At 59.5% G+C, this 22,715-nt stretch overlaps 13 protein-coding genes across 13 annotated transcripts; 6 read left to right on the top strand and 7 right to left on the bottom strand.

Moving 5' to 3' along the window:
* Positions 1-168: 168 nt before the first annotated feature.
* Positions 169-1,141, top strand: SPRG_04877 (TKL protein kinase; the record flags this gene model as incomplete). The annotated part of the gene is made up of 2 exons (XM_012344018.1): positions 169-1,067; positions 1,102-1,141. The coding sequence occupies 2 exons, from the start codon at positions 169-171 to the stop codon at positions 1,139-1,141; spliced, it is 939 nt and encodes a 312-aa protein (XP_012199408.1).
* Positions 1,142-2,028: 887 nt separating this feature from the next.
* SPRG_04876 (hypothetical protein) lies at positions 2,029-3,751 on the bottom strand. Its single transcript, XM_012344017.1, has 2 exons — positions 3,464-3,751; positions 2,029-3,414 (listed from the first exon to the last, which is right to left on the bottom strand). Exon 2 carries the CDS (start codon positions 3,203-3,205, stop codon positions 2,120-2,122), a length of 1,086 nt encoding a protein of 361 aa, XP_012199407.1. The 5' UTR covers positions 3,206-3,414; positions 3,464-3,751; the 3' UTR covers positions 2,029-2,119.
* Positions 3,752-4,467: 716 nt separating this feature from the next.
* SPRG_04875 (hypothetical protein) lies at positions 4,468-5,066 on the top strand. Its single transcript, XM_012344016.1, has one exon. It carries the CDS (start codon positions 4,484-4,486, stop codon positions 4,997-4,999), a length of 516 nt encoding a protein of 171 aa, XP_012199406.1. The 5' UTR covers positions 4,468-4,483; the 3' UTR covers positions 5,000-5,066.
* A 769-nt stretch (positions 5,067-5,835) lies between these two features.
* Positions 5,836-6,343, bottom strand: SPRG_04874 (hypothetical protein; the record flags this gene model as incomplete). Its single annotated transcript, XM_012344015.1, has 2 exons — positions 5,836-5,845; positions 5,901-6,343. The coding sequence occupies 2 exons, from the start codon at positions 6,341-6,343 to the stop codon at positions 5,836-5,838; spliced, it is 453 nt and encodes a 150-aa protein (XP_012199405.1).
* A 1,008-nt stretch (positions 6,344-7,351) lies between these two features.
* SPRG_04873 (hypothetical protein) lies at positions 7,352-7,740 on the top strand (the record flags this gene model as incomplete). The annotated part of the gene is made up of 2 exons (XM_012344014.1): positions 7,352-7,681; positions 7,707-7,740. The coding sequence occupies exons 1-2, from the start codon at positions 7,398-7,400 to the stop codon at positions 7,738-7,740; spliced, it is 318 nt and encodes a 105-aa protein (XP_012199404.1). The 5' UTR covers positions 7,352-7,397.
* Positions 7,741-10,753: 3,013 nt separating this feature from the next.
* On the top strand, positions 10,754-11,797 carry SPRG_04872 (hypothetical protein; the record flags this gene model as incomplete). The annotated part of the gene is made up of 1 exon (XM_012344013.1): positions 10,754-11,797. Exon 1 carries the CDS (start codon positions 10,757-10,759, stop codon positions 11,795-11,797), a length of 1,041 nt encoding a protein of 346 aa, XP_012199403.1. The 5' UTR covers positions 10,754-10,756.
* Positions 11,798-12,281: 484 nt separating this feature from the next.
* Positions 12,282-13,373, top strand: SPRG_04871 (hypothetical protein; the record flags this gene model as incomplete). The annotated part of the gene is made up of 4 exons (XM_012344012.1): positions 12,282-12,513; positions 12,560-12,618; positions 12,671-12,898; positions 12,939-13,373. The coding sequence occupies 4 exons, from the start codon at positions 12,282-12,284 to the stop codon at positions 13,371-13,373; spliced, it is 954 nt and encodes a 317-aa protein (XP_012199402.1).
* Positions 13,374-13,862: 489 nt separating this feature from the next.
* Positions 13,863-14,374, bottom strand: SPRG_04870 (cytidine deaminase). The gene has a single exon (XM_012344011.1). The coding sequence runs from the start codon at positions 14,331-14,333 to the stop codon at positions 13,890-13,892; it is 444 nt and encodes a 147-aa protein (XP_012199401.1). The 5' UTR covers positions 14,334-14,374; the 3' UTR covers positions 13,863-13,889.
* An 844-nt stretch (positions 14,375-15,218) lies between these two features.
* On the bottom strand, positions 15,219-16,481 carry SPRG_04869 (hypothetical protein; the record flags this gene model as incomplete). The annotated part of the gene is made up of 1 exon (XM_012344010.1): positions 15,219-16,481. One exon carries the CDS (start codon positions 16,479-16,481, stop codon positions 15,219-15,221), a length of 1,263 nt encoding a protein of 420 aa, XP_012199400.1.
* A 246-nt stretch (positions 16,482-16,727) lies between these two features.
* On the bottom strand, positions 16,728-18,135 carry SPRG_04868 (hypothetical protein; the record flags this gene model as incomplete). Its single annotated transcript, XM_012344009.1, has 2 exons — positions 16,728-16,904; positions 16,966-18,135. The coding sequence occupies 2 exons, from the start codon at positions 18,133-18,135 to the stop codon at positions 16,728-16,730; spliced, it is 1,347 nt and encodes a 448-aa protein (XP_012199399.1).
* Positions 18,136-18,431: 296 nt separating this feature from the next.
* Positions 18,432-19,577, bottom strand: SPRG_04867 (hypothetical protein; the record flags this gene model as incomplete). The annotated part of the gene is made up of 1 exon (XM_012344008.1): positions 18,432-19,577. One exon carries the CDS (start codon positions 19,575-19,577, stop codon positions 18,432-18,434), a length of 1,146 nt encoding a protein of 381 aa, XP_012199398.1.
* Positions 19,578-20,018: 441 nt separating this feature from the next.
* On the bottom strand, positions 20,019-21,138 carry SPRG_04866 (hypothetical protein; the record flags this gene model as incomplete). The annotated part of the gene is made up of 1 exon (XM_012344007.1): positions 20,019-21,138. Exon 1 carries the CDS (start codon positions 21,114-21,116, stop codon positions 20,019-20,021), a length of 1,098 nt encoding a protein of 365 aa, XP_012199397.1. The 5' UTR covers positions 21,117-21,138.
* An 898-nt stretch (positions 21,139-22,036) lies between these two features.
* SPRG_04865 (hypothetical protein) lies at positions 22,037-22,714 on the top strand (the record flags this gene model as incomplete). The annotated part of the gene is made up of 1 exon (XM_012344006.1): positions 22,037-22,714. The coding sequence occupies one exon, from the start codon at positions 22,037-22,039 to the stop codon at positions 22,697-22,699; it is 663 nt and encodes a 220-aa protein (XP_012199396.1). The 3' UTR covers positions 22,700-22,714.
* Position 22,715: the final 1 nt, after the last annotated feature.

The raw sequence follows: 22,715 nt of genomic DNA, 5'->3' as shown, positions 1-22,715 counted from the left end.
GACCTCATCAAGGTGGTGCAACTGGGGCGGCGACCGTTGCGTGGACAGCTCTGTCCCGAGTCGTATGTGTACCTTGTACAGCGGTGCATGGCCGACGAGGCCACTGCGCGGCCGCCTATCGCGTACGTCGCCGCGTACTGCCGCGAAGCCATCGAAAAAAGCGACGCGATGGCAAAGGTTCGCAGCATCAACGCCAACGAGCTCGGCACGCTCGAGCTCATGGAGTTCGACTCGGCGCTCGACTATGGCACCTTTGGCATCCTGTACCACGGCTTGCTTGACGGCCGCGACGTGGCAGTCAAGAGCCTCTCGCACCACACGACCAACGAGATGTTTGAGAACGAAGTGTGGCTCCTCGCCGAGCTCGGCGCCAACCCGCACACGGTCGAGCTCCTCGGCACCTCGGTTTCGGCGCAAGGGCACCGGCAGATCGTCATGGAGCTCATGCGGGGCCGGAATTTGCGCCATCACCTCGGCACGCTCGCCGCATCATCAGGCGGGTCTCAGGACCTCCACCGGCTTTTACCGATCGCGCTGGAGATTGTCGAGGCGCTGCGCTACCTCCACGAGCGCAACATCATCCACCGCGACCTCAAGACGACCAATGTTCTCTTGGACGAGCGCGGGCATATCAAGCTGGCCGACTTTGGCGTCGGGCGCAAGGCCACTGGACGCACGATGACAGAACGCATTGGCACGTCGAGATACATGGCCCCCGAGGTGTTCAACGGCAGCAACTACACGACGGCCGCCGACATGTACTCGTTCGGCGTCCTCCTCACCGTGCTCACGACCCTTCTCGAGCCGTTCGCTGGCTGCACCGAGAGCGACGTCAAGCTGCACGCGCGAATTCGTGACGAGGGACTCCGACCGCGCCTGGATACCAACTGCCCACCGGCGCTTGCTGCGCTGGCGCACCAGTGCATGCACTTGGATCCTTGCGAGCGGCCGACGGCAGGAGCCGCAGTGAACATTTTACAGCCGCTGGTATGGGCCTTGTCGCCGCTGCCGATCATTCCGTCGCCGCTTCTTCAGATCGTGAGCAGTCCCGTGGGACATCCGAAGGTGTACGTCTACCGGGGTATCTCGGTCGTGCTCGAGCCTGCACCGCGCGGTCACGACATCCAACACCTCGTCCTGAAGGCCTACCGCCACAACTCGGAGCACACGGTGCACGTACTGGGCCTTGTTTGCGACACCCCGGCGCCCATGGTCGTTCTCGAGGCGACGACGGGGCTGCGCACGTTTCTGCAACGCAGGAGCTGCCACGTCATGGCGCTGGTGCGCGCGACCGCCGAAGCGATTGCCGCTATCCATGCTCGCAAGGCCGTCGTGACCCACCTGGTCCCGAACGCCATCGTCATCAACGGCAGCGGACGCGTCAAATTGAAAAGCGGTGGCGTGGACGCCACGGGTGCGGCACTGTACATGGCGCCCGAAGTGGCCGCCGGGGCTGCGCCAACGTTTGCATCCAATGTCTACTCGCTCGGTACGCTTTGGGCGACCCTGTGGCATGCACGAGGCGAAACCAGCGCTTCGTATCCACCAGGGTACGCGGACCTCGTCAAGGATTGCACGTTGGTAGACCCCGCAGGTCGTCCAAGCGCAAGGCAAGTGGTCGATCGGTTGGTCGCCCTTCAATAACTGACTTGCGCAGTTGTCGTTAATATAAAGTCGGCGACTTGTCTCTAAACAAGAGTTAAGGAACCTGCTACTGCCGACAAGAGCTACCGGTAGGAGGTTTTCGCTTGTCCGCATCGTCACGATAGCTGCTCGGGTACAATAAGATCCGAGTTGGGAGGGCCAGCGATTGCCTTAAGTAGTGTGTCTTCTAGCCAGTGCGATGGTGGCCTCGTCGCAGGCTGCCGTGGCACTAGTGATTCTCTCAGAATGCATGATGGACCTTCTTCAACCAGGTCTTGCGTGGCGATCTTCGTCCTGTCAAAAGCCATAAACTGTCAAACATGATAGTCCATGACGTGGCAGCCGCGGCGTTGCGTTCTTCGTCTCATGTGTGCGAATTCGTCGTCGGCAAGGCAATAAGATATATATTTGTGTACGTTAGTTGGTGTACACTTTAGTCATGCAAACCATATCAAGAAATAAGAGAAAAGAGTGTCTACTGCAGCGTGCGGCACCAGCTGACGATCGTCGCGTGGCCAAACTGCGCCGCGAGCGCACTCGCATGTTGCACGCAGCCTTCGGACCGGTGAAAATGCAAGTAGCGCACGACGTCGAGGCTGCCGTGCGCGGCCGCCCAGTTGATCGCGCGCGCCGTGCAGCCCTCGTTGCGGTACTCGTGCAAGAAGCGAACAACGTCGAGGTGGCCGTACAGCGCCGCGCCGTCCATGGCTTCCTTCGTGCAGCCCTCGTGGCGCACTTCGTGGAGGAACCGGACGATCTCCAAATGCCCCGAGAAGGCCGCGCTCGTCATGGCGTACGTCGTACAGCCTTCGTTGCGGTGTTCGTGGAGGAAGCGGACAACGTCGAGGTGGCCGTTCTTGGCCGCTTGGTCCATCGCAAAGCTCGTGCACCCTTCCGTACGATGTTCGTGGAGGAAGCGCACGACGTGCAAATGGCCGTGCTCCGCCGCCTGATTCATCGCGTAGACGGTGCAGCCTTCGGTGCGGTGCTCGTGCAAGAAGCGCACGATCTCGAGGTGGCCCGAGGCCGCGGCGCTGTTCATGCAGTCGGTCGTCCAGCCGACGACGCCGTCCTGCGCATGCAAGAAGCGCAGAATCGGTAGATGGCCGTGCTTGGCTGCGCCGTTGAGCGCATACGTCGAGATGGGCGGCACAGCGTTGTTGTTGTTGCTGCTGCTGCTGCCGTCGAGCCAGACGCGGTAGAGATGCTCGAGCACGTGGCGCTGGCCCGAGAGAATGGCGCAGAACATGGCGTACTCGATCGCGCGGTCGGGGTGGGCCATGTGCGCGAGGACCGTCTGGACCATGCGCAGGTCGCCGCGTGCTGCGGCCACGCCCACGAGGCTGTTGTCCTTGAGGGCGAGCGCGAGCGTCGGGCGGTCCGACTTGAGCTCGCGGCAGTACGCCGTGATCGCGTACGCAACGCCGGGCTGGAACTCGGCCATGCGGCTCACGAGCGACGGGTTGCAGAGGACTTGGACGGACGGCGGGTCGCCCGTGTCAGTGTTGCGGCGCTGGTCCATACCGGCGGTTCTTGGTGATGAGGTTCGTGACGCTGTCATGGTTTGCGTGTCACAGATGCAAAGGCGTGGCAGAGGAGGACGAGGTTATCCGGACAGCCCGGCCGGCTTAGGGGGCTTTGTCGATCGCGAATAGGAAGCGCGACACGAAGGCGGCGGGAGGGCGTCGGGACGCGGCAGAGCGAAAGGCAAAATGGCAGCCGTGTCGCAGAAAGGCAGAGTCTTCTGGCCGTTGAAGCGTTTCAACGCGCCTATGAACGCGCCCGAATGTTAAAACAGTGAGGCTTGAAGTTGCCAGACCGTTGCCGCGGGTTCGACACCGTTGACCGACGCCTTTTTAGGTCTTTAATCCGCCGTCAAGCTTCGAGAAAAGGCGTAAGCTCGTGCGATTGATGGCTATGGTCGTGGGGCGCCCGAATCCGATCCGTTCTCGCCGACAAGGCCGTGGCAGCGGCAGCATCAAGGTCCATCGCGTATCCCAGTAGCCGCGCAATGTTATTACACCGATAAGCCATCAACATGGCTCATGGACGCAGCAGTGGCTGCCGACCTGCAAGGGTACATAAATTGAATTTATGTACCCTTTCTACCTGGTACCCGTCCTACGGCGAGAAGCGGCAGAAAGGACGGGACGTCCAAGTAGCGAGACGCGATACCGGTAGCAAATGAGAGGTGTATGACATGCACATGCACTGATATCAATAAGCAGAATACCGTAGAAGCTGTGCGAGCAAGGACCCTCCATCTCTTCGTATCGTCGTCAAGCATCGCCCTTGAACGCTTTCGTCCCCTCGGCTATAAACGCAAGTGCATGGGGGAGACGAACGGGGTTCGTGTTGGGAGGCCGCCGCCGCCCAAGAAGGGACTGGTGGGTGGGTTAAAAGAGCGTTGAGTAGCTAAGAGGATCGGAGATGGACGAGCAAATCGCAAATGAGCTTGGAGGCTTGAACTTCGATCTCGGCGGTTGCGCCTTGCTCTAATAAAAGAGCTAATGGAGCTGCCGCCATCTTGGCGGTTGGGCATGGCGGTTCAAGATGGCGCCCTTGCTTGGCCTTGGTACAAAAACCCAGCTTCACGCGTGCCGCGAGAAACTATCCCGTTCGTGAACGGACCATCACTCTCCGGTGGCCTTGCCCGGCCGACGCCACGCCACGTCACCGCACCTCGACGAGCAGCCTCATGCAGTAGCACGAGTCGGTAGATGGGCCTTCGCAGCGCAGGAGGTTGATGGGAGCGCGCTGGTGGGTAGTAGTACGTGGCAGGCGTGCGGCGTCTTGGAATGGCGGTATGTGATTGGCTGAAAAGCTGTGCCAGCGCCCAATGGGTGCGCCGATAGTGTGGCTGACCTCAGAACTGGCCGTCGCGATGCTCGCCCACACTGGCCGATTCCTCCGCCGCCTCCGCCCGACGACGACCATGCTTCCGACGACGACGGCCGCTAGCCTGAGCACGCAGCGAGAGGCGCCGCCACCGACGAGCTGGACGGCCAAGGGCAAGGCCTTCCTCAAGGAGTATGGCACGGTCGGGCTCGTGACCCACACGACGCTCTCGCTGCTCTCGTACTCGCTGCTGTACGTGAGCGTCACTAAAGGCCTCGACGTCGGCGCCTTCCTCGACAGCTGGCGCAACAGCGTCGCCGCGGCGAACGCGACCACGTCGTCCGATGGCGTGCACACGGCCAGCAACGCAGTCGTGACCTACGCGCTCTACAAGATGCTCGCGCCGATCCGGTGGCCGCTCACGTTCTTCGTCACGCCAGTCGTCGTCAAGCAGTGGAAAAAGTTTGGTGGCGCGGCCAAGAAGACCGACGAGGGCCCCAAGAGCAGCGACCTCTAGACGACGAATCCTTTTGCTGATAGACCACATCCCACCATTCGAAACAAGACCTTTTCTGTGTACACTCAACTTGTAGTACGCTCGTGTCGGCCCAGTCGCGGGTCAATAAAATTATGCATCTTGACCCTTGGCCCACGAGGGCTTCGTTGCACGTGGGCTGAAGAAGGGCCTCTCGGTCATGCTACCATGCAGCGACGGGTGGCTTGGCGTGCGCCAAAGAGGTTTTCGCCCGCTGTTTTCAAGCAAGGTTTAGTAGAACTTGAGTGTGTTTAAATGAGCAAACGGGTGTATTCGACGTTTAACCCTAACACTACTTTGTGTTTAAAGTTATTAGATAACTAAGTTAAGGTGTCTTCTGTCAACATGCTGTTTTGGCTAGACGGGGTGACGCAGGTCGTCTTCGTCCCCGATGCTCGAGCAATATGTGGCCTCGAGTTGATCCACAGACTTTTCCTTCTTGAGCTTGATAGCAACAACGATGCCGACGGCTATTAACACCACAATCATCGCACCGAAGCCCCAGAGCCCTAACCACAGCAACGTCAGCACCTTGACACAACAACACACAAAGCAAGCACGTACATCCCGACTTGGCCGCTGGAGCCGTCGATGAGGATGACAGCTGGCTCGCTGATTTTCAATCGAACGAGGGCTGTTGAAGCTGGTGATACTATCCGTACAAAGCAGTGTCGACGCGACGTCCTGGCATCTTGCAAGGCTCCCGAAGCGATCGCACACACCGAGTCCGACGCAACGCGAGCCGTTATTTGATGATGATGATGTGATGATCCAATCCGACTGCTGGGATACACACGACCACGATGGTGTCGGCGCTGTTAGAGCCTCCTTGGCGATCGAGCACCAAGACGCAGCGTCGTCAGAGCTAGAGACGCCCCAGTACATGGCGTACTCGGCGCCGCACCGAGCAGGGTGCACAGGACGTCGGGTGTCGCTTGTGGCATTGACCATATGGACGTCGCAGTTGACACTATCATGTGACCGGCACTCGATCGTGTCGCCCGCCCGCACTTGCACGTAGCCGGTGGGAACGCGGAGGTGCTTCCAGTTGGTGTCCAGCACTGTCGCTTCCGCGTCTGCTCGTCGGAGCTCGAACGAAGCGACGCGCTGAGTCCAGCTACCGAGACGTGTTGTCGAGTAGCGCCAGATCGCGGACTGGCCTTGTCGCTCTGGGCGATCGTACGTCACGAGCTCCGTGTTGGCATCGAGCGTGATGGATTGAATCGGTTTGGACCAGCGCTGGAGCGCGGCGGCGGCGTCGTCGGCCGCGGCGACCGTGAGCGACTGGCCTTGGTACGCTGGGTCCTCGAAGAAGGTGACGGCCATCGCGTCGACGTTGATGCATAGAGCAAGTGCACCAAGCACGAGTAGACGGAGCATGAATGCAATCTGAAAATGACAGTACGATCTGCACAGTCGACGGCGCGCGACCACGAAGACCACGCTCCTTGTGCTGCATGCTGGGTGGAGATTCCAGCACGGTGGGAAGCAGGCGGTCAAATGTGGGACGCGCCACAATCGATCTAACTACTAATCTGGCGCTGATACCACCAACATCTGATTTTGACACGCTTCGATCCTGATATGGAGCTACTAGATCGATGCTCGAGGGTACCATGCTTACGAGAACTCACCGCCAATGCACCTTCTTTCAGTGGTACCCTCACACACAAGGCCACTAGCTGCGCCCAAGATGACGCTGGATCCCACTGCGTTATGCTAACACCCTCAGCGTGGCTAGGATGACCCTTGGCCACGATCATGCGTCAGTTGCTCCATCGAGTTTCTCTAGTCGCCAGTGACACGAAGACCTTGCTGCAAGGTGTCCACAACGTCTCGTGGTCGGATGGCATACAAAAAACAAGTAAAAATACTCTTTGGTCAAACATGTGCTCCGCGCCTGCGTCTGGTTCAACGTCTCGCCAGTCCGGATCGATCGCGTCTTTCTCGCCGACTTCCCGCTGCCAAGTCCATGGACGATAGCCGTCAAGGCGCGTGTTGTGTCTGGACGATTGCGACAACCCATGCTCCAACCGACGCAAGCCAGGACCGTCCACACGACCTTATTGGTTGTGGGTGGGTGGATAAGCCGTTAGGGAAAGGACGACTATTTGGAAGATATATCTATCTTCGTCTAGGTATCACATACTGAGAACAATAGCTTAGGAGCGACGCCTCGGCATAGCTTCTATCGGCGCCTCATCGAGTGCCCACGCTGAAGCTCGCCAACGTCGCTCACTCCATTTTTCTCTGCGGATACAACTGCCTGCTATCCGGGGGACACATCTCTCCTCGCACGGTGTTTGAGATCCACTTCGAGTACGACTGAGACCTCGCTACGATCACGGAGAAGGAGCTGCGAGATCGCCTTGCTGCAATCATGGAGACGACCTCGTCCAAGAACATCGAGTCGGTAGATGCCCTCAACAAGTGCTTCCGGACGCTGCGCATGCCGAAGATGACGGATGACGCCGCGTCGATCAGACGTGACTACATGTGTCAAATCGGCAAGATCATCGATAAGCAGGCCCTTACCGAAGCGATCAAGGTGAAGGCCATTCGCCGTATTGCGATCAAGGCCATCACGGAGAAGATCGAACCGGCGTGGGTGAAGCACGAGGTGTCGCGACATCTAGAAGTCAACCCAGCTAAGTCGCTCAAGGCGTTTGATGACGTGCTCTTGTCCAAGATTGAAGCCTACCAAAATTTCAGGACGGGGCTAGAGATCAACGAGATAGCCTCCGGGAAGCGCAAGCTCTCCGATGCTCAACCAGGTGAAGGTGACGGGCCGCCGACGAAGCAGCCCAAACCCAAGCCAAGGACAGGCAAGAACCGGATCAAGCTATACCCTCCAGACAATGATGGGGCTTCGGACCCAGCCAAGAAGTCTGTGCTGCCTCGCCGCGCCCGCAAAAACTGCCGGGCGTGCAAGGCCACTGACCACGAACTGTCCACGCGCCTGGTCGTGACAGATCCGGGCGAGCGTAAAGCAGTGCAGTGGTGGTCAAGCTCAACTGCACTCGCACCACATCCTCGTTCAAGAGCCTGAGCATACCGCTCTTAGTCAACTTGTCTGGCCCCACAACAGGAATGGCCAGCACATTGTCCTGCGGATCGTGCTCCTGCCTTCGTCTGCTTAGATCATGTTTCTCAACCGAGTGTACACGACGAAGATAGTCCGATAATTTATGTAGCGTACCTAGTTTTATCTCTTGTAATATTGAAATAGACGACGTCCATGAGTGGGGTCGACGACGGGATGGATCTCTCCTTGCGCAGCTCACTCCTAACGATCAAGTGCTGGCAGTGCTGGTGCCAACTCCCACGCATTCCGGCGTACCGGTAGCTCTACGTATGCAAAGTCTTTGTAACGTGTTAGTGAAGATAACGCGGAACACGTTAATATATACAATAGACGACCCATTTCAACAACCAATGACAAGTAAAACTACCGGTACTATAATATAGTGCGACTATAAATTGACTCTTGGTGACGATGGCCGCTCCCGAGGCGCCCCGTTTTCTAGGCCGCACCAAGATCACGTTGCCGATCGTCCTGCACCGCGACCTCCAGTCGTTGACGCCGCCTCAGTCGCTGGCGTCTCTCGAGGACCTCAACAAGCTGCGTAGCTTTGTGGCCGATCGCGAAGCCTGGAAGGAATTTACGGAGCTTGTCGTCGTGGGCCTCACCCGCGGCCACAAGCGCCCCCGGACGACAACAGAAGAGCAAAACGAGCTCCCGCGCCGCCGCCTGCGCAGCCACGGCCCGGTGAGCGAATGAAGAAGAAAGAGATTGCTAGTCTCGACGTATGCGAACTCTTTGTAACATCGGAGATAACGCGAAACACGTTCATATATATTGGTGACGATGCGAGTCGAAAGCAACAAAGTGCAACCATGCTAAAGGATGCTTTTACAATTGAACGCGCCAATAGTTTCGTCCTCCGACGAGAATTTGGTCCTTCGATAGACGACCCTCTACGATCGCCAGCGCCTCGAACGGCTCTATCGGCATGCTCTAGCTACGATAGCCAGCACGGGTATAACCACTGGTATGGGGCAACCCAAGAAGCTCAATGCCCACACTTCAATATACCTGACGATTGACTGCGGCGTATCGACTTGGCGTGCATTTTCGTGTTGCGAGGGTATCTCTGCGCTGTCACCTTCATACAAGCTACGCGACGTCTGAGGCCTTGCAAAGGAGGTCTTATTCCTCGTAGTGACAACACAAACAGTGCAGCCAAGACGCAAGGAGGTCTGTGGCCACTTGAGAAAGACGTGGGTTTGTTGCACCTTTTGACCTCGTGAACGAACGTGAAGGCGACCGAAAGGTGCTCGTGTCGTCAGAGAAGCGCCGTTGCGGAAATGTGCTAGTACGTCAACAAGACTTTTCACACGTTTCCTTCCGGTCTGCCATCGAGACATGCAACTTGGTGCGCATTCGATGACGAAGTTTGCGATTTCTGTGGGATCTTGTCGACTCGACAGGTTCAAATGGTCACATTTGGCACAACATGTCTATATCGGACCACGATTCTTTCTCTTTGACGATTTCGAATCACGCGCATTCGCCTCCCCAAGAAAAATGCCAAAAAGATCGATGACGCCAGCCCGTGGTCGCCAAATCAACGTGTGGCGTGAAAATCAACGTGGAGCTTCTTGGGGATTAAAGCCGCATTTTGAGATTCTGCAGCCCGATCCGATTGGTCTATCGGTCCATCATCTACTATAATTGTCCCGGGCACTCGACATGAAAAAATCTATCCTGTGCACGTACTAGCGCCTGACATTCGCCGTCTTGTCCTTGGATCCGTCGTGTCCACAGGTGTCACGAGCCCACGATCGCGATATCGGCGTTTGATTACCGAATACCGGTCCGAAGCGATCAAAATCTGCCCTTTCTCAGACGCCGACAGGATGATGACACGCGCAGGCATCGCCCTCTTCCCTTCAGCGTCCATCATGAACTGATGCGCTTTTGGTCATCATGTCACCGCTTCCATGTGACCAGCCATAAGCGGGATTACGAAACGTGGGCAATTCGCCACTCGAAAAGAGCCAATCCCATGCATCGCCGACCAGCTGCGATAAGATCTGCTGTGGAAAATCTTTGACCGATATGCGTTTTATACGTAAAACCTGAAAGCAAGTCGGTGAGTGACAGCGGACTTTGGCGTCGGCGGCCACTGCCCGTGACGAGATACTTGGTCGCATTGTAGTGTCGTGGAAGCGACACCTTGGACAAAGATCGTACAGCAGACGATAACGTCCCAGGTTCCCATGGTACAGGAAGGGTTGAACCCATGGCTCTCAGTGTCAAGCGTCGTAAATCGCAGTGCCGCGCACGAGACATCTAGCTTACCCTACTAGTACAAACCGTCGAGATAAATGTGCGGTAATACCTAGTAGTACCTTGGACTCTACCAATATTCTAGTCCTGTGGGACTAGGATAGCGCAGTAACATCGTCGGGAAATGCCTCGGGTGTGCAGGCAGGACACAAGAAAGAAAAGATTCTGAGCGTTGAGACCGCGCTGCAATACTAAAGAGCGTCGGTGTTGCACCTGTGCGTACAAGTGATGCCTCTCGATCGATTCGTCGTGCCGTGTCGACGGCACGCCTTTCCATCGTCATCGCTACCATCATTCCCTCCTTTAACCTATAATAGATACCATGCGTTTAAACGCAATCGCAGCTGGTCGTGGCCCATGGATATCATTTTCCAATTTCATTTGCCATGTTCAAGTCCTCCCTCTGCTGCATGAGCGCATGGCTTGGCCTCGCGCTTGCCTCGCGCCCGTCGGTCGTGCTCTACGAACTGCCTCAGTACCTCGGCCAATCCCTCACGGTCGGCTCGTCCGATGACGCGGCTGCTACGCTCGCCCAGTGGAAGCGCCCGATCTTCTCGATCGTCGTCGACCCCGCGACCGAGTTTGTGACATACGATGACGCCGGCAACTCGGCGGTGTGGCACCACTCGACGTCGCTGCTCGGCAACTGGCCCTACAAAATCTCGTCCTTCCGCGTCCAACCCGCGACCACCAACACGACCACCAACACGTCGTCGATCCAAGCGCCGTGGAGCTACATTGGCTCGGGCGAAGGCTACCTCATGGTCCGCAACTCGAGCTCGACCGTCGGACAACCGGAGTGCTACTCGAACGACGGCGTCAACTGCGTCACGGCCACCAGCGTCGCCGACCTCCTCCGCGTGCCCACCAAGCTCGACGTGGCCTTGCACCCTGCGCAGTGCGGCGCCGACCACTCCATGTACTGGGGCTCGACCGGGTACGAGTCGGCGTCCTCATGGTGCTACTTCGCGCGGGCGGCCCTCTCCTCCGCGCCGCTGCATTGGGACTGCGTCCAAGGGTCCAACGGCTGGGTCGCGCTCACACCCAACAACTCGCTGTGTGTTTCTACGGGCACCCGCGGTTGCGTTCAGTTTGCGTCGCAAGCGACTTGCAACGCTTCGACGACGATGCTCGTGGGGCCCATCACCGCCGCTTGGACCTTCTCTTGTGGCAATCTCTCGGCGTGTGTCGGGTCGTCCTCTTCCACCGGGTCGGGCACCGGGTACCCGTACTGGAACGCCAGTGTCGGCAGCACGTCGTGGAGCGTCGCATGCCTCGGCGCGGCCCTGGCGCTCTGCGGCGTCTTTGCGATCTTTAGTCGCTCGACGACGCCAGCCGCCGTGAACGTTGAAGCCACGTATTGCTCGAGCGTTGGCGAAGCCGAGACCGACGACGATCTCGAGTCCGTGTACCGCACGCCAGTCTAACGCTTTAGCAACCTTACTAATCTATCTATTTAGCGAAGATCGTCTTCATGTATCCACATCCGTTCGTCGAGAATTTATTACATAATTTATGACCAGTGAACCTCACGCCACCACCATCCAAACAACCTTATCATGGGGCGAGCCCGATACAGTGTTGGCCTGGCCTGGAAGCTGCGATATGATGCATGCAATGGCAAGTGCAATGGTATGAGGCAAGGCGTGGCAAGGTCGTCGGGTGCTACTCACGCGCCCGCGTTTGCTGTTGCACCAAGGTCGCCAGCATTTCGTGGTGAAAAGGAATGTGTAACATCCAGTATTCAATGCGCATTTTATGTACGCTTGGTGTTTGTATAGAAACACACGACGCTTTATTGTATGCTGCATACACTGTACATGTGGGGGCGGCCACGATGGCGATCCTGTATCGTAGCCGCGCGCACGTCGGCTCAGTCTTCAATTTGCGCGACAAGGAGCTGGTAGAACCATGAAGCTGCTCTCTTCCTACGTGGCACTGGCGGCCGCTGGCCTCTCTGCAGTCGACGCCGCCGAGTTTGTCTTCAACAACAAGTGCAGCTACACCATCAACCTCTACGCCGCCCACGGCAAGCACCTCTGTGACATCGCGCCCGGCCAGACGCGCGACAAGAGCTGCGGCGTCACCATCTCGCACGAAAAGCCAGGCATCTTTCGCCACACGGCGTCCGACCAAGTCAACCGTACGCCGCATCGCCTCGTTCCTGTGGTCCTCATATTGTCTGCTAGTCATCGAGTATGTGCTCAACGGGCGTCTGTGGTATGACTTTAGCAACATCCCGCCCATGGTACAGCACGCAGCCTGCACTCCTTGGATAGCTCATGCATGGGACCATGTAGCCGGGCAACTGCAACAGCTTCCAGGACTGCAAGGAGAAGACCAAGGCTGTCGGCTTCAACGTGCCCATGTCGCTGACGCCGACGCGTCACAAGGGCAAGGCCAACTGCAAGGCGCTTCTCGACGACAAGCCGGACGCGCCAGACGCCTACCTCTTCCCCGCCGACACCAAGACGCACGACTGCCCCGCCGACGAGGCCTTCGAGCGGCCTCGTCTCGGGCGTCCCGGCGTCGTCGTCGTCGTCGTCGTCGGGCACGTGCACGGCGCAGATGGGCGTTGACTTTACGAACGGCGGCACCAACAACGACATTGGCAACGGCCCGGTGTCGGGATCGACAACCGAGCAGCTCGCGCAGTGCTGCGCGATGTGCCACAAGAACGACAAGTGCGTCGCGTACTCGGTCGGCTACGGCTCGTGCTACATGAAGTCGAGCGTCGGCGTGCCGCGTGTGAACGCGCACGTGTCGTCGGGCATCAAGGGCGCGGGCCCGTCGATCCAGTGGAAGCAAGATTACTGGGGCAACGACATTCGCGGTATCGACGTGCCTGGGTCGGCGGTCGACCAAGCGACGATGTGCCACAGCCTCTGCAAGACGACGTCCAACTGCGCCGGCTTCACCATGAACGGCGGTCGCTGCTACCTCAAGAGCCAGCTCGCCAATGGCTACAAGAGCGACACGGCGTACTCGGGCACCAAGAACTAGATGCGTCGTCCTGGCTGTGATTGGAAATGTCGGGATGTACATAACATGCTACGCGTTGTTTTTGTTTTTTACAGAAGTCTTTTTCAAGGTTTTCGAGTCTTTTCTGAAAAATGTGACGAGGCATCGCACTCTTCAATCAGCTTGTTTTGATACCGGTACAATCATGTACACTACACTACCATGACAAGCAATTTTGATGCCCTTGCTACCAGGAATCGTGTGCGGAAGCTGTGCTAACTAACTCAGACGCTGGTTTCCCGTGACGCAGGAAAGGAGTCGCTCGGTGGATTCGAACCCATGCCCAGTAGTGCGACCGCAACGATGCGTCATTGTACTTGCTACCGATTGCGCTCGTAATAAACCGTCCTTTCCACTCGGTGGGCTATTAGTACATGCTCGCTACGCCCGCGATAAATCCCCTTCTTCGCGAAGGCCATCCATCATCATCTTCGACTCGTCCACGCGCGTTATTTCGCCGTCACATCTAAGTAGAGAGAGCACATTTAATTTAAATCGTTACGGGCTGTTGGCGCGGGCATCGCGGGTTTCCTTGGCCTCTTCGAGGTTCTTGGGGCCAAAGCCGTACGGGAGGAGGTGGTCGATCGTCGTCTCGAGCACTTCGTCGCCGTCGCAGATCATGCGCACGACCATGGTCGGGCCAAACTCGTTGAGCACTTGGCGGCACGCGCCGCAGGGCGACGTCGCCTTCTCGGTCGGCGTGTAGATGCAAATCGCTTCGATGTGCGTCATGTTGCCCTGGACGCGCGCCGCGTACACAGCGGTGCGCTCGGCGCAGTTGCCCAAGGGATACGACGCGTTCTCGACGTTGCAGCCGGCAAAGACTTGGCCATCGGACGTCAGCAGCGCGGCGCCGACGTGGAAGTGGCTGTACGGCGCGTAAGCCGCCAGCGACGCCTTCTTGGCCGCGTCTTCGAGCTCGGTCCAGTTGATCGAGGTCATCGCAAGGTAGTTGGGGAGAGGTGGGGGTGACAGAGGCAAACTCAAAATGAATCGTCGTCTTCAACCGATGACGCTGGTTGAAGATGCGTTTGTAGAGGTTTTCGTGGTGCTGCCCCGCCGCTGCGACACGCCTTGGACCACGAAGGGATCATGGTCCAACTCTCGAGCTCAAAGACTCACCTGAAAAGGAGGTCACGCGACCGGCAGCACCGATGCGCCCCGCGACTGGCAACGCGGACACCGGCGCCACGGCCAGAGCCCATGCGTACAACGGTATGGAAAACCTCTGGCAGCCGGGCGAGCACGCGCCACGTACCACCAGGACGACAAAGCCAGCGGCAGAAAATCCGTGTCACTTGACCCGATCCCGAGGCGCTGTGATTGGCGGTTGCAACTTCAACATGTGCGAGGAAGCGACCCAGTTGAAGGGTTGATGCGCCGACTGCGGCGTCGTTCGCTGGGCCAGCATCGCAGGTGCGCTGCCTTGTGCTTGCTATTCGACGTGTCGCGCAGCTTGGATCGCGCCAAACTCCCCACACGAACGAACTTCAAGTTCACGCAATGCGGCGATGCGTCGACGGACCTAGCTCTATGCGCAGAGACGCCTTCTATAAAACACACACCTTCTTCCCAGCAGCAAGTTGCCGTCCCTCAAAACCAAGCGAATCTGATTCCCTTGCTCAAAACGGTGCGTTCAAATCGTCACATCCCCACGAACGCTAACCTCGATGACGGGATTCCCTTCTCGCTAGCACCTCCAAAACATGAACGATGCACGGCAGGATGCGCTGGTGGCAGCGAGCACGTGAGCAGCCATGCCACCAGGTCACGCTAGCCGAGTGCTATATCAAAACTCTTTTACTCCATGTACTAATTCCTCACCAACTATCTGACTAGAGGAAGATTGGTCGCGACGTCGAGCTCGACCAAAGGTGGCTGGTTCATATGGGCGACGCGTTGATAGATCGCACAGTGGTCTTGGCGGTGGACGCTGCGAATGCCACGGCTTTTGCAATGCGCGCAGCCATAGTCGCTCCGCAGTTCAAAGTCGTCGCGGACAGCATCGTGGATGTAGTCGTCGCGCAGATTGCTGCAGGCGATGGTCGCATGGCCCCTTTCAAAGCAGTACTTGCACATGGCTGTCGTCTCCGCCTTGCACTTGGCTTTCTGTGCTGCCTTGCGCTTCTTCGTTGATGTCAGTGGAGCGTCTTGAGGCGCCGCCTTGCGCTTGCTGCTCCCAGCGGTCGGTGTCTCCGTCTCGCTCGTTGCCGTCATTGGTGGCGGTGCGCTGTGGATGGCATGCCGCGCCACCGTAGCCGCATCGCTCGGCGGCAGCAGCACGGCCGAGCTCGGGAGACTGCGCAAGTACTCGATCGCGCGCCGCTTGAGGAACGCATGATCCCAGCCGCCGACTTGAAGCTGCCACGCCTGGAAGAGCGGTGACATGTGCGGCGCGCACGCATGCGCCAACAAGGTCGAGAGAACCTTCTCCTTGAGCTGCGCTTGGTACTCGTCGAGAAGGACCTTGGCGTCGTCGTTGGCGTCAATCAGCGTCTGCAGCTCGGCGTCGGGCGCCAACAGCAGCTCCGTGAACGGCTGCGCCGCCGCGTCAAAGTCTCTCAGAAACGTGGTGGGCACATGCCAGAGACCGTCGAGCGTGACGTCGGCGACGTGTGCGTGGAGCAAGAAAAGATCCCGGTTGGTCGCTTGGACTTGCCGGCGCAGTGCGCTCCATAGCTCAAACGGGTCCATGACGCAGTGCCCGAGCGCGCTCTGGACGTCCGCGTGGATGGCGGCGAGATGGTACCTCGCAGCGCGCTGCGCGACGCGCTGGCCCATTGACTCGCACTCGAGGACTGCGTACTCAAGTACGCGGTCGCGCACCCTTTGCTGGCGCTGCCCGCGCGCGTACTCGAGCTGGTCCATCGACTTGTTGTCGCCGTCGACCGGCGGTTCGGCGGCCTCGGCCGACTGGCGGATGTGCGCTCGCTGCTCGTCGCTGAGGAACTCTGGCAGCGTCGGGTCGACGTAGGCCCGGGTCATGTAGTAAGCGCTGTAGCCCAGCGCCGACGCCGACGTTAGGAAGGCTCGCTTCCACTCGTAGTAGCCATCGAGGGCCAAGAGGATGGGACCAGCGTACGTCGTCATCACATTGCCCTTTCGTCGGATTCATGACACTATTTGGGACCACATGTCGCACACTCGAAATCGTGTATGTAGGGGTAGGGCGATGGTCCGGCAAGGACGGCTACATCAAGGGTCAAGGTTATACACCCTTGGCTACATGTACCACGATAGAGCCTCGGGCGTCTCAGCACCGATGGCGACCGAGAGAGCAACGAAGAGAGATTGTCCAAGGCTACAAACACGCTAACATTGAAAGAGGACATGGGCTCAGGACGGCTTGCGACGGTCTGGCACGTAGCGGGAGGGCTTGGTCGCGGGACCGTTGGCGAGCGACGCGAGCCGCGGACAGCCCAGTGCGCGATGGGGCAAGACATTTCCGAGCGTGACGCAGTGGGTGCAGCACACGTCGTCGGGGATGTGAAAGCCACGCGCCACCTGGAAGTGCTGCACGTCGGCCACGAACCGTTCGCACGCCGTGAGATGGTGCGGCGCGCGATGGCAGTACGCGCCATATCGCATCGGCCGTCTCCGCTGGTGTCGGTGGCTTTGGCGGTCTCGGGGCGGCCTGCTCATGTGTCGACGGGCGCGCAGCCGCTGCGACCGGCGCGCGCGACGGCGGCGTCCGCTGGAGCGGCGACATGCTACCGGCGGGAACGTTCGCTGCAGCTTTCTGTGGTTGTGTCGGTGTCGGCGGGCGTGTTGCCTTGAGAGACGACGATGGGCTCATCGACGACGCCGGCGAAAGCGTAGTTGGCAGGTTGATCTGCATCTTTGGCTTCTTGGCCGGCCGAAGAGATGTCTGGATGCTCGCCATGCGCTTGCGCTGCGTCTCGTTCCGGTCATCGTCGGTCGAGACGAAGGCGGCGCTGGCCGGCATCGAGTCGACGTACTCGAGTAGTCGGAGCTTGATCGTCGCATAGTCGAACGTCGTTGGGTTTGGCTGGAAGAGGGACGTCAGGTTCGGGGCACAGGCGTGGGCCAGCAAGCACACTTGCAGCTTGGCGGCCAGCTGCGTCTGGTAGCGCTTGAGTACCGTGTGCGCGCTCGCCATGTCCTTGACGCCGATAAAGAGGCCCGAGACGTCGTGGAGCGACAGCAGCGCCGGCAGCAGCGCGGCAACCGCCGGCTCAAACGCGGCAAGAAAGGAGGCGGTCGCCGCCGGCCGCTGCAACTGGATGCCGAGAGTGTACTGGAAGAGGCCAAAGATATCGTAGAACGGCGGCTGGCTCTGCGCCATGATGTACTTCCAAAGGCCATGCGGCGTCTGTGGCAGTGGCGGCAGCTCTGCGGCAAGCGACGGCGATACGGCGCTCAGAAGGTAGGCGGTGGCCTGCGCCGCCATGGCGTCTTGCAGCCGCTTGAGCGCCGATGCCACGAGCTTGGACGTGAGCATGGCGACTTCGCTATGGAAGCGCTTGGTGGCGCCAGCGAGCTCTTCCTTCGAGAGGAGCTCCGTGTACACGGGCGTCGCAGCGTTGGTCGCGACACCACGGAGCCGATCGCGCTCCTCGGACGAGATGAGCTCTTCCAGGTGCGGATCTGCGTAGTTGTCCATGAGGTAGTAGTCGGCGTACATGGCGGTCGCCGGCGCCTGCAGGAAGAACGGCTTCCAGAGCAGAAAGCCATCCCACGCCTCCAGCTGCGGGCCCTCGTACGTCCCGCCGTTCTGTGTCATCATCTTCTATTTTCAACACGTAGAAAATAGTGTTGCATGGCATTAAACGTGGCAGATGCCACATGCAACGATGGGCCAACACAACAACACACGAGCCTAGCGCCTTCTATGCATAATCGCGTACGCGCTTCAGAGTCTCAAGTGCAATGCCGTCGATTTGGACTGCCTCTCGCTCGCACCGGTACGCATGGCTCTTCCAGTGTTGACTTTGTATATGTGGCATGTGCCGCAAATAATATATGACTAGAAAAACCCAAACAAGACCCATTGAAGCAATAAAGTTGACGCGACGATGGCTACGCAGCGGCCTTCCGGGCCCGCCGTAGCTTCTCCAGCGCAGCTTCAAATTCGGCGGCTGTTGCCCGCGGTGGCCCCGACGACGTCGGCCGCAACGATTCGAACGCTAGCCGGACGTCACCATGCTGCAGGTCGAGCTCCAATTGGCGGCAGCGCATCGTACGGTGGAGCTTTACATCGCCGCGGGCTTTGCAGTAGGCGCAAGCGAGATCGGGTGGCAATTCGAACGACGACCGAACGCGGTCGTAGCGTACGTCCCGGCGCAGGTCGCCGCAGTTGCGCGTGGTGTGCTTGGTCGATGTACAGTACAAGCACCCGAGGGTGGCGCGTGGTAGACGAGGACGGGCCGCCTGCTGAACAGCCTTGCGAGGCGCCGACGCACGTACAGGTGTGATAGCTTGAGGTGCTGCCGCCGGTGGTGATGGTACCAACTCGCCGGTCGGTCTCGCCTTGTAGCTGCCATGCACCGCGCCCGACCGCCGATCGTGGGCAAGGCGGCTGCAGTACGCAGCGTCGTGGCAGTCGAGGACCTCAAAGAGGCGGCAGTAGCCACACAGAAGCCACGCAGGAATGATAGCTCCGGCGCGAACGGAGCCGGCACCAAGATCCGCACGCAAGATCGCGCAGCGTTCGAGTGTGTGGCAGTACGTCGAGCAGTACGAGCAGCCGTACGTCTCGAGCGCGTGGATTTGCGGGTCGAGCTTTGGGCATGCATACGTTGGGTGCATGCACGTACTGCAGATCGCGCAGTCGCTGTCTCGGAAGCGTCGCGGTCGGCGCGCAGAGTCGTCCAAGGTCCATGCGTCGGTGGCCGCGCGTCGGCGCTTGCGGACTGGCGTGGGCGCATCGGCCATAGCTGCCACGACGCGTCGCTTGAGGCTAGCGTAGTCCAATTGAAGCTCATTCGCTTGCCACGTCTTGACCTGCGCCGCCAGAGCCGGCGGAAGCGTCTGCGCCAGCAAGACGCATTGCAGCGTGTCCCGGAGCCGCCCAAGGTCGTCGCCGCACGAGGCGAAGAGCGCATCGAGGAAGGCTGCCGATGTCACCTCAAACGCGCGAAGGTTCGGTGAGCTGGCGGAGCTCAAGTAGCGGTGCTGCAGCGCCTGCGCGAACGCGCCCACGACGTCGTGAGCGGGTTGGGCCATCATCATCAATTTCAATTGCGTCAATGGAATCCGAGTGCATTTCCAAACATGAAATAGTGTGCGCCCCCGCATTTGTGTGAATCTAGTCGTTTAGTCGAAGTCGAAGCAAGCCCTTGGACAGTCGAACGCGACATTGCGACCACGACAGCCAGCACCTACTAAACGACTAGTACACGACTCCTGACTATTGGATGGACTCTCGCCTGCCAGCAAGAACACGTTTTACTCAATGTAGGCTGCTCCCAGTACACGGCCTCGTCATCTTGGTCTGGTAATGTGACCACATCTGAATCGGTACGAGTCCAGAGTCCCCAGCAGAGTCCAGAAAATGTATGCACGACCAGTCGACTGGTTTCGTACTTCAACAACTTCAACATTGACGTTACACTAATACTTGACGACGTACACATGATCGTACCGTTTTGTGGCGAGCGCCAGCCACTACACCCGAGGGACGGAGCGCTTGGCGGGCGGCGGACTCGGCGCACTGCTGGACGCGCGTCGCTTTGCCGGCAAGGACCCCGCCGTGGTCTCCGCTTTCTTCTTCGTCAACGTCTTGTGCTGCTCTGCGAGGCGCGCCATGTCCCGAGCGGTTTGCTGCCCGTAGGTCGTCAAGCGGGGTTGCCGGGCGGGGGCCGACGCGTTGCTTGGCGCTTGCAGTGGCGCTGGCCGTCGACGCGCTGCAGCTTTGCCGACCGTTGGCGACGGCGGCGGCGATTCCGAGTCGCTCGTGTTGTCGTCGTCCAGAATCCCACAAGCGAGACGGACAGGTCGCAAGACGCTCGGCGGCGCCAAGAGCGCGATTTCCGTCGGGTCCCGCGGTGGTGGCGGCTGGCGAAAGAGCATGTGCGTATGAGACCGCGCCGAGCCGCTTGCTCTCGCCACGGGCCGCGGCGCCACGACGTCCGGCGGAAGCTCTTCCCGCGCGAGCTGCAAGAGCCCGTGGTAGTCCCACGCATTCACCGCCGCTTGCATGTCTTCACGGTTGCGCATGCGGGCCGGGTGCGCGAAAAGGAGGGTCTTGAGCTTGACAGCGATGCCAGCGCGATACGCCTCGGGCGTCAAAGGCGTGGCGGCGTCAATGGCCAAGAGGCCATCCAGAACCGCGCCGACGGCCGTGTCGAAGGCGTCGGGAGCCGGTACCGATGCCGTCGCCGTCGAACCCACGAGCGCGTGGAAGGCCTCACAGAGCTGCAACGGCGACGTCGCAGTCAGCCCGAGCAGCTTTTGCCACAGGTTGAATGGGTCCAACACGTCGAGGCCGTCACCGCGCAGGACGCGCTGCACGGCCTTGGGCAGGCTCATGATAAGCCGTATGGACGCGAAGATGCGCCCCTTGACGCTGCTGCCCGCCGGGACCTCGGCTGCGGCGTCCGCCTGCTGGTCGTCGGTCAGGGCCACCGCCGGGTCGTCGTGCCCGCGGGTGAGGTAGTAGTGCATCAGCTCTGGCGCCGACTCGAGAAAGCTCGCGGACCATGTGTCGAAGGCCTCCAAGTCCTGCAGCTCCGGGGCGTCGGCGTACCGGTACGTGGCTGCCATCGTTGGCCGTGTGTGGTGTGCTTCTCAAAATAACTTATGATCGGCGGCTTGGGCCTTTTTAACAAATGTACACTATTTACGTCGTTCGGTCAACGCCAATTTGCGTCGACGAGGATGTGCTTCAGGCCAAAAGCCCAACGACCGTTGCCGTCGGCTGAATGAAGGGCCTGGCAAGACCTGCAAGCTGTGTGCGCCACTGAATGCATTGCCTTTCGGCCGCTTGCATTGATTTCACTCGGTCTCGGTGACCCTGGCAGCATCTGCAGTAACCTCCATCGTATGCGCTTTCAAGCTGCTGTTCCCACAGAGGAATGGCCCATTAATTGCGTCTGTCTTGCAAGGTCGCGAGATGTGGCTACACACTGAATGCAGATCCTCGTATTGTTGCGAGCAAGGGTACACGGTGCATGATCGAGACCCCGGTGTCCGTGCCGTTGCTGTCACGCTTCGCGTCGCGTGGGGCAGCTTGAAGCTGGCGGCTGGGATCGCGAGCTCCCCAAATGGCGAGTCGTCGAGTCGCAGTTTTCTGTCTCCTGGGCTCGGTCGAGCTGCTGCCGAAGAGCAACGAGGCCAAGGCAGCGCAGCGAATGACCTTCGGACGGATCGCCGTACTACCGGTACCGCCGTCGATCGCACAGAGATGCCGGTGGCAAGGCAGTGCTGCGGCGAACTGCGACCGCCACGCGCACGACACATCTGTCTTTCGCACACGGTTCCTCTTCCTTCCTTGCTTGCCCCGCTTCAATCGAGCGGTCGTTGAGTCGCAACCGGCGACAACTCACAACGGCCAAGTCGATGGATCCCCGATTCGCGGCGCCCGATTGGCCCGCGAAAAACCGTCTTTGCATGCTGATTGGCTCGTTCTAAATCAAGCGTTTGCCACGGTGGCGCCAACTCCGCAGATTCTGTTTCGTCCTGCGATGTTCACTGCTCCGCGCTTGAACCGTCTCGACGAGCTATCGACGTGGCAGCCGGCGTTTCTCGCGGCCACGGACGCTGCGATGACCGCCTACTACTTGCGCCCCAACTATGAGGACGCCACCATTGTGGATTCGATTGGCCCGGCGCGGTTGCACGTACTCCAAACCACCGTCAACGCCGCGGTGCCCGAGGTCCCCGACGACCTGACGCCAGCTCAGCGCGACGGCGCCGAGATCATGCGGAAGCGCCATCTCGACGCGCAGCTCAAGGACGCCATTGCCTCGGAATGTGGCGCGATTCGGTCGCAGAAAGTGCAGCTCGCGTGCGAGCACCTCCTCTCGGCCATCGTCCCGTCGCTGCATCATCATGTAGCGCCAACCACGGACCCGTACCGGATGTGGCAGCGACTGACGGCCGCGGCGTCCAGCGACGTGAGCGCGCTAACCGTGGCCTACGCCAAGGTGACGGACACCCGCTTCCAGGCTAAACGACCCAGCTACGAGGCACCAGGCACGTTCTTCCAGCGCTTCGACGCTGTCGTGGACCCATTCTTGGAGCAGCTTTTGACGCCACCCGCCGACGTCGACGTGGCAGCGTACCGGGCGGCGTTGACGGCCAAGCTCAAGTGTGTCTTGCTGGCGCACGCGACAGGCCCCGCATGACGCGAGTGTGCTCTCC

Source organism: Saprolegnia parasitica (assembly GCF_000151545.1).
Source record: "Saprolegnia parasitica CBS 223.65 unplaced genomic scaffold supercont2.16, whole genome shotgun sequence".
Classification (NCBI taxonomy): Eukaryota; Oomycota; class Saprolegniomycetes; order Saprolegniales; family Saprolegniaceae; genus Saprolegnia; species Saprolegnia parasitica.
The sequence above is the reverse complement of the archived record's forward strand: the minus strand, read 5'-3'. Positions and strand labels throughout refer to the sequence as shown.

What these genes read in the sequence shown, in the direction of transcription:
- SPRG_04876 (XM_012344017.1), bottom strand. Translation starts at nt 3,205, where the DNA reads ATGACAGCGTCACGAACCTCATCACCAAGAACCGCCGGTATGGACCAG.
- SPRG_04870 (XM_012344011.1), bottom strand. Translation starts at nt 14,333, where the DNA reads ATGACCTCGATCAACTGGACCGAGCTCGAAGACGCGGCCAAGAAGGCG.
- SPRG_04875 (XM_012344016.1), top strand. Translation starts at nt 4,484, where the DNA reads ATGGGTGCGCCGATAGTGTGGCTGACCTCAGAACTGGCCGTCGCGATG.